The sequence below is a fragment of the Salvelinus fontinalis genome, chromosome 38 (genome assembly GCF_029448725.1).
Source record: "Salvelinus fontinalis isolate EN_2023a chromosome 38, ASM2944872v1, whole genome shotgun sequence".
Classification (NCBI taxonomy): domain Eukaryota; kingdom Metazoa; phylum Chordata; class Actinopteri; order Salmoniformes; family Salmonidae; genus Salvelinus; species Salvelinus fontinalis.
This window is the reverse complement of record NC_074702.1, coordinates 25,970,807-25,979,684: the sequence shown is the minus strand read 5'-3', so window position 1 is coordinate 25,979,684 and position 8,878 is coordinate 25,970,807. Positions and strand designations below refer to the sequence as shown.

At 41.3% G+C, this 8,878-nt stretch overlaps 1 protein-coding gene across 1 annotated transcript; it reads right to left on the bottom strand.

Moving 5' to 3' along the window:
- Positions 1–1,341, bottom strand: LOC129837766 (hepcidin-like). The gene is made up of 3 exons (XM_055904195.1): positions 1,053–1,341; positions 878–958; positions 1–628 (listed from the first exon to the last, which is right to left on the bottom strand). Exons 1-3 carry the CDS (start codon positions 1,137–1,139, stop codon positions 530–532), a joined length of 267 nt encoding a protein of 88 aa, XP_055760170.1. The 5' UTR covers positions 1,140–1,341; the 3' UTR covers positions 1–529.
- Positions 1,342–8,878: the final 7,537 nt, after the last annotated feature.

Sequence of the window (8,878 nt, the reverse complement as noted above, 5' to 3'; positions counted from 1 at the left end):
GACATTATGGGGTATTGTGTAGGCCAGTGACACAAAATCTCAACTTAATCCATTTTAAATTCAAACTGTAACACAACAAATGTGGAAAAAGTCAAGTGGTGAAGGCAATGTAGATTCCATTCCCAGACCTCAGGGTAAACTACTACGTGGCTAATTTGAATAAGCCTCTGGCTGTCAGGCCCGAAGTGTCACAATAAAAAGTGATTTTATAATTCATTATCATAGTTACAGAAACAACATATCCGAAAGAAAACATTGCAACATGTACAAACTAGAAAATGTACAAACAAATTACAAAATGTACATAATAGAAATTATTATTTCAATTAGCTGTCTTTTTCCTGTGTCACTAGGCTATACAACATGTTATACAACATGATACAAAAGATTTATGTACACGACTGAGGTTGCAGTGAGAAAGACATCAATGAGATTATATCTTCTCCACAGAATCCAAAGGAAATGTAGAAGAAGAGGGGGGCAATTAAAGGCAATAAGTTAATAAGATGGTTTTATTGCAGGCAGGTCCTCAGAATTTGCAGCAGAAGCCACAGCCCTTGTTGTGACAGCAGTTGCAGCACCAACGACACAGGGAGAGGTGGCTCTGACGCTTGAACCTGAAATGCTCCTGTATCCCCGCCAAGAAAAGAAAATGAAAAAAAGAGGGAACAAGCACATGGTAAGTATTTTTGTCCAAGTCGCCACTTCACAACCACGTTGCACACTGCTCGCCCTGAAGCCCTCTCTAACGGCTCACAATCAAATGGTTAACAGCTAGCGCTAGTGGTCTAATTCTATTCCGAGGGTGAAACGCAACCACTTAGATGTTAATTTGCTAAAGGTAATTAGCTTCATTCATTCATTCAATTGAACGTACCGGCAGACGCATGGACTCGCCGCCAGGCTGTTGATGTTCCCAAACTGGACTGTCAATGATTCCAACCTCCTCCGTTAGCACCTGCAAAGACATTAGGCACAAATGAGTCATGACCAACCTCTAAAATCGATGCACACATGTTTGTAGTGGGTTGGTGTTGGAGAATTAGACATACCTCGGAGAAAGGAACAGCGGTGCTTTCAAGGATGAACATACATGTGAGGACGAGTACCACTGCAACTGCAACACTACAGGCCTTCATTCTCGGGTTTTGTTAGGAAGCTTCTAGCCTATTTAAAAGTCCTGTTGAAATCAGTTGAAATTGTAGTGACAGTATATGAAGAAGACCAGAACTCTTCAATTTTCACAAAAAGTGTCGCCCTCCAACGCACAATTTTCAATGCACTAAGACGAGTCCAAAGTTGATTGATTGTTCTTTTGGTGTCAGCGGATGAGGGACTTCTCTGTCATGTGTTGAGACTGCGGTGCACTGGTATTTATACACATTTTGGCCACTATTGTGCAATCCTGCCCCCCCCCCCCCCCCCCCCCCCCCTTTTGGACAATGGAGCGCAATTCCGTCACATATTACCTAATCCACTTTCCCGCTTTCAAAAATGGAATTTGTACGTCTTGGCCTATTGGTCTACATAGTGACATTTTATAATTTTTGGGTCATTCCTTCAGGGTGGATAATTGAAAATTGCCATAGTCTAATAGCATAGACGATTAATAAAACATTTAAGTAGGCCTACTTCTTTTTTTTAAAAAGGGATCATTTATTTTCTCAGTAGAAATCTGAAAGAATTGTGGAAATGACCCAACAGCAGGAGTCATGGACGAACAGTTACTGGAAGTGCATGGCTGGCTGCACAGCCCTTTGTCTGACCTGGGAAATCCCTCCCATCCCTCCTTACAGTATCCATTCCTCTGTATTAAGGACATAATTATAACCCTTCCAAAGGAATAATTAGCCCTCCTTTTGCAACGCTTTCATTTGATGTATAATATGGTGTAATGTGAGGAACCTGCAGTCTAACAGAATCAAATTCATTTGAAAGAAGAGGAACAGTAAAACAGTGGACAAGAGAGGTGCAAACAGAGCACTTCATTCAGGGTGTTTCAAGTGTTATTGCAAATATTAGAATATGACAATAATATGTGACACGCATTCTGTCGTGTTTATCAGACCTAATAAAAAATACAATATTTCAAAAGGTCAGGTAGGCTATAAATTAGCGATTCACACTTGAATTGTTTCGTAAAGGTATTTTTGAAGTTGAATTTAAAAAAATATATATTTTACATTTTAACGTGTAGGCTATTACAATGGCACATTTAATATCCTGCTATGCTGCTACGCTGAGAGAACAAAACATTAAGAACACCTTCCTAATTCATCGGGGAATGGACTCTACAAGATGTCGAAAGCGTTCCACAGAGATCCTGGCCCATGTTGACTCCAATACTTCCCATATTTGTGTCAAGTTGGCTGGATGTTGTTTGGGTGTTAAACCATTCTTGATACACACGGGAAACTGTTGAACATGAAAAACCCAGCATCGTTGCAGTCCTTGAGACAAACCGGTGTGCCTGGCACCTATTACCATACCCCGTTCAAATTAACATTTTTATCTTGCTCATTCACACTATGAATGGCACACATTCACAATTCATATCTCAATTGTTTTAAAGCTTAATAATCCTGCTTTAATCTGTCTCCTCCCTGTCATCTATACTGATTGAAGTGGATTTAACAAGTGGTGACATCAAGAAGGGATCATAGCTTTGGAAAGAGCAGGTGTTCTTAATGTTTTGTACACTCAGTGTATATCACATTTCATGCACACAAAATTATACTGTCAATTGTAAGCCTTTGAATGGATCGTTTGCATTTACAAAGAGTCTGTGATGAGTTGATAAGTGATTAATAGCCTAATATTAATTAATTGGACGTTCACTCAAGGGCTGATGGATATTATATCATTATACTATTACATGTTAATCCATTCACTAAGTATTTTATTGGCTGTGCCCAACTTGTATCTTTAAAGGGATACTTCAGGAGTTTTACAATGAGGCCCTTTATCTACTTCCACTGCACGCAGAGACATACAAATGGGGAAGTAGATAAAGGACCTTATTGCCAAAATCCCAAAGTATTAAGTGAAATAACATGTTGTAGGGACCCCTGCGTCAGTCTGTCTCGTATATAGATAACTCTTTGCCATCGCTTGTTGACTTTGGGTGACCGGAACATCAGTGTCAACAAATATAACCACGAATGACTCCTCATTGGAATCCACCCAGCTAGCTTAATTTGTTGAGTATTAGTGAAAGTGGTGGAAAGGTAGGAGGTTTTTGCCAGTGTCACCAGTCACCAGCACTATCTTTGTGAATCTTCTGGTCAAACAGAGCTCAGCTCCAGTGGGGTGGACACAGAGACACAGTCAGCTAGACAGGCGCCAGTCCACCACTCGCTCCTCCTGGGCCGGGGCAATGGCATTGTTTCCCCCCTCTGTCATCATAATTACCTTTGTCTCCCCCTCCCCCGTCTCACCACCTCATATGCACATTATTTGTTCTGGCACTTGACCCAAAATTTCCCAAAAATTAAGTTGAGAAAAATAATATTTACTACTGAAATAGCCAAACGCCCAAAAACCCAATTGTCAATTTCTTCCGACCCCCCACCTTCTCCAGACCAGCCAGAAAGCCTGTCGTCTTGCACGATTGCTGTGGCTAATTGGTTCATGTCGAACTGGGTCACTATTAGCTCATTATTGAGGGAAAAAAGTCAACAGTATGCTAATGAACTCTAGTAGCGTTTAGTATTCAAAGACCCTGCCCTGTAGCTGAGCAACTCTGTCCAATGAGTCCTCCTTTTTGCTGTGACACTCACAGGGCAGTGTTGAGCCCTGACTATTTTAGTGAAATGTACTAGCAAGCCAGACACAGTTCGTACAGAGGTTAGGATTGTCCCAGTACAGTTACTGTACTACTGCCAGTCTTCTTGGGAAATTCCAGTCTCCTTTTAGCAGAGTAATATGGACCAAGTTAAATGTTCAATGTAGAAATGGACCATCTTGGTTCCCTTGTCTTGCAGGACCTACCAGAGAAAAACTGAAATATCCACATAAGCAACGCAGAGAACTTGTCTTGTAGGTCCCCCTGAGCACATGACTTGTCCTTCTCGCCACTGATTGGCTGCTCAGTCTCTTGTTGTAAATAAGAAAAGATGTCTCCTGTAGTGCTTACTGTAGAGCCAGATGAGAGTCTGTGGAGAGTAGTGGTACTGGGGGGGAGTGTGAATCACTAAAGCTCTTCTGCCTTGCACTCTTGACAGGCTGAGTTCATAGACAATAACTGTTATTGAAATGCAATTTCTTAAGGTAGAGAACATCTCAGCACACAAAGGAGAGGCCAAGTTTTCTAACTCTTGAGTATAAAAGCGTATTGAGGACTGTGGAATTTGTTGGAGTCAGCCATGCATATTATTTACTAGCCAGCAACTCTGCATTGTAATTATAAAGACCTCCCGTTCAAATTCTCCTCGATGAATTGAGGACAGTTGTGCTGTGTAGTGCTATCCAAGGCATACAAGAATAAAAATAGTAGAGATAACTAGTGAAAGAAAAGTGAATCTCAGGTATGATATGAAACGCACCCAGACCGTTTCAAACAAAATAACCATATGAGGATTCATAGTTCTACTCATACACTATAGAATAACAAATATGTGACATAACTATTGTAATAATATGACTCTATTTATTACAACATTACTACAATTATTACAATATTACAATATTGAACCGTTGTAGTTATATGCCTTGATGACATCCCACTGGGCACAAACGTCTAGTTTTGATTTACATTCATAATGTGAAATCAACAAAAAATGTCACCCTGTAATTGGATTTAGGTCAAAAGTTGAGTGAAAAAAAGCTAAATTCCCTTACGTTGATGACTTTTTGCGAATCCAATCAGTTTTCCACGTTGATTCAACATCGACACATTATAAAAAAAAAGGGAAAAAAGAAAGACATTTGTTTGGTAAAAACAGCAGGATATTACGTCAGCCTTGGTGACATACTGAATAACTACAATAGTTAAGTATCCCTATTTTGTCATATCTAATGAGACCATGTTGAATCTTAACATGGTACCTATGTTGACATTTCTAAGGCGTGGGTGTCCGATGTACCATAACTCAAACCCTGTACGGCTGCTACTCTTTGAATAAGCCGGTTGTCTGCATCGGTCTGTTAGAGTACCATCCTAACAGTGGGGAAAGAAAGAGAAAGACTATGTCTCAATCTGAGGTACATGGGATCAGAGATCAACCACTTCAAACAGAGCAGGGGGAACACAGGCGCCTGGCTGGCTGTGTGTGTTTGACTGGCGGCTGTCAGACTGGCCCGAGAGACATGCACAGAGAGAGGGAGGGGGGGGGGGGGGGGGGGGCATGGGGCGTGTGGAGGTGGTGAGATCGTGTGGCAGAGAAGGGGAAAAATGAGATGCATCAGTATTAATAAGGATCATGGTGATTTTGCAGCAGCATCTGTCCATCTCTGAGTGTTGACTGACGGACCGTGCAAATTTAAATAAATACTGGGATTCATAGCTATGATGGATTTACTGGTGATAAGATATTGGGGATACTTGTTAAACTAATTGAATTGTTCATATAAAAATGTAAATAGAGAGATAACAAGATAAATGTGAAATGTCTAACATTAAGTGACTTTTGCGCTAAATATGTATTTTTTTTCATGTGCAGTACATCTGACTATGTAAATAGTTGTATACTGACATGCTGTATGACTGATATGCTGTATGATAATTTATTAATAATTCACCAAATAATAATTAAGAATAGTCACCCAAAAAATTACACTTAGAAAGTGTTTAGTTATTTTCGTCTTCTGGGGCCAGTAGAAAAAGGTGAAGGCAGCCGCTAGGAAAGATAAGGGAGAACCTGTTTATTACCTGAGCTGAGGTCTTGATACTCTGTTTTGTAGAGATGGAGGCCCTTTGGATGAAGATCCTGGTCATTCTGGGGTTAACTGTTACTGTGTTCTCTGAACCAGCTGGCGACAAAGTCTCTGAATATCTTAAAGTCGCCTGTATATGAGCCAGGGATGGGGAACAGTTTCCTGTCCTCTGTGGGTTTTGTACGTGTCACGGAGGCACACCTCTCTGCGAAGAGATACACTGTTATACATTGTGCAACAACCCTTACAGACCACCAGGACACTGCTGTGGAGAATGTAACCAAAGTTCTCAACAACGACCAGTCAGAGGGGTTGGGTTAAATGCAGAAGACACATTCAGTTGAATGCGTTCAGTTGTACAATTGACTAGGTATCCCCCTTTCATTCCCTGACCCAAGAGACTCTTGCTGGAACTGCACCTGCAATGAAGGCTCAGTGATTTGTGTGAGGACGAGGGAGTGCCCCAATGCTCCAAAGGTGGAGAGCTAATTCAAAAAGAACATTATCTTCAGCAACGGCCAGTCCATCGCTGACCCCGAAGACTCCTGCAGAGTGTTCCACTGCCATTATGGTGCACAATGGTGAAAACGTGTCCCACTGCTGCTGCAGCGAGTGTAACTGTTCGTACTCCTACACCGACCGTACGTACACCTCCAACAGTGTCCCCAACAACAGCCAGTCCACCCGCGCCCCCAAACATCCGTTACATGTACAGTACCAGTCAAAAGTTTGGACACATCTACTCATTCAAGGGTTTTTCTTTATTTTACTATTTTCTACATTGTAGAATAATAGTGAAGACATCAACACTATGAAATAACACATATGGAATCACGTAGTAACCAAAATCAAAATATATTTTCTTCAAAGTAGCCACCCTTTGCCTTGATGAAGGCTTTGCACACTCTTGGCATTCTCTCAACCAGCTTCATGAGGAATGCTTTTCCAACGGTCTTGAAGGAGCCCTTAAAGGTGTGTTTTGGGTCATTGTCCTATTGAAAAACAAATGATAATCCCACTAAGTGCAAAGCAAATGGGATGGCAAATCGCTGCAGAATGCAGTGGTAGCCATGCTGGTTAAGTGTGCCTTGAATTCTAAATGAATCACTGACAGTCACCAGTAAAGCACCCCCACACCATTACACCTCCTCCTCCACGCTTCACGGTGGGAACCATACATACGGAGATCATCCGTTCACCTACTCTGCATCTCACAAAGACACAGTGGTTGCAGCCAAAAATATCAAATTTGGACTCATCAGACCAAAGGACAGATTTTCACCGGTCTAAAGTCCATTGCTGGTGTTTCTTGGCCCATCAAGTCTCTTCTTATTATTGGTGTCCTTTAGTAGTGGTTTCTTTGAGGCAATTCGACCATGAAGGCCTGATTCATGCAGTCTCCTCTGAACAGTTTACGTTGAGATGTGTCTGTTACTTGAAATCTGTGAAGCATTTATTTGGGCTGCAATTTCTGAGGCTGGTAACTCTAATAAACGTATCCTCTGCAGCAGCGGTAACTCTGGGTCTTCATTTCCTGTGGCGGTCCTCATGTGAGCCAGTTCCATCATAGTGCTTGAAGGTTTTTGCGACTGCACTTGAAGAAACTTTCAAAGTTCTTGAAATGTTCCGTATTGACTAACCTTCATGCCTTAAAGTAATAATGGACTGTCATTTCTCTTTGTTTATTTGAGCAGTTCTTGCAATAATATGGATTTGGTATTTTACCAAATAGGGCTATCTTCTGTATACCACCCCTACCTTGTCACAACACAACTGATTGTCTCATACGCATTAAGAAGGAAAGATATTCCACAAACTTACTTTTAACAAGGCACACCTCTTAGTTGAAATGCATTCCAGGTGACTACCTCATGAAACTGGTTGAGAGAATGCCAAGAGTGTGCAAAGCTGTCATCAAGGCAAAGGGTGGCTACATGCGCAATGGCAAGCGTCGGCTGGAGTGGAGTAAAAGCTTGCCGTAAAAGCACTCTTGGCATGATGAATTTACTGTGTTAAATGAGGCCTCACCTCCTGGTTACACTAGTGACCATATCCCCCGTGCATCCCGCAAAGGCGGAGGTGTTGCTAACATTTACGATAGAAAATGTAAATTTTTTTTTTTTTTAGTTTTCATCTTTTGAGCTTCTAGTCATGAAATCTATGCAGCCTACTCAATCACTTTTTATAGCTACTGTTTACAGGCCTCCTGGGCCATATACAGCGTTCCTCACTGAGTTCCCTGAATTCCTATCGGACCTTGTAGTCATAGCAGATAATATTCAAATTTTTGGTGACTTTAATATTCACATGGAAAAGTCCACAGACCCACTCCAAAAGGCTTTCGGAGCCATCATCAACTCAGTGGGTTTTGTCCAACATGTCTTTGGACCTACTCACTGCCACAGTCATACTCTGGACCTAGTTTTGTCCCATGGAATAAATGTTGTGGATCTTAATGTTTTTCCTCATAATCCTGGACTATCGGACCACCATTTTATTACATTTGCAATCGCAACAAATAATCTGCTCAGACCCCAACCAAGGAGCATCAAAAGTCGTGCTATAAATTCTCAGACAACCCAAAGATTCCTTGATGCCCTTCCAGACTCCCTCTGCCTACCCAAGGACGTCAGAGAACAAAAATCAGTTAACCACCTAACTGAGGAATTCAATTTAACCTTAATTTAACCACCCCTAAAAACAAAAAAACATTTGTCATAAGAAACTAGCTCCCTGGTATACAGAAAATACACGAGCTCTGAAGCAAGCTTCCAGAAAATTGGAACGGAAATGGAGCTACACCAAACTGGAAGTCTTCCGACTAGCTTGGAAAGACAGTACCGTGCAGTATCGAAGAGCCCTCACTGCTGCTTGATCATCTTATTTTTCCAACTTAATTGAGGAAAATAAGAACAATCCTAAATGTATTTTTGATACTGTCGCAAAGCTAACTAAAAAGCAGCATTCCCCAAGACAGGATGGCTTTCACTTCAGCAGTAATAAA

Excerpts from the sequence above, each read along its gene's own strand:
- LOC129837766 (XM_055904195.1), bottom strand. The coding sequence starts at position 1,139 with ATGAAGGCCTGTAGTGTTGCAGTTGCAGTGGTACTCGTCCTCACATGT. Across the intron at positions 959-1,052 it reads CCGCTGTTCCTTTCTCCGAG|GTGCTAACGGAGGAGGTTGG; the intron begins GTATGTCTAATT and ends ATGTCTTTGCAG. Across the intron at positions 629-877 it reads GCGAGTCCATGCGTCTGCCG|GAGCATTTCAGGTTCAAGCG; the intron begins GTACGTTCAATT and ends GCGGGGATACAG.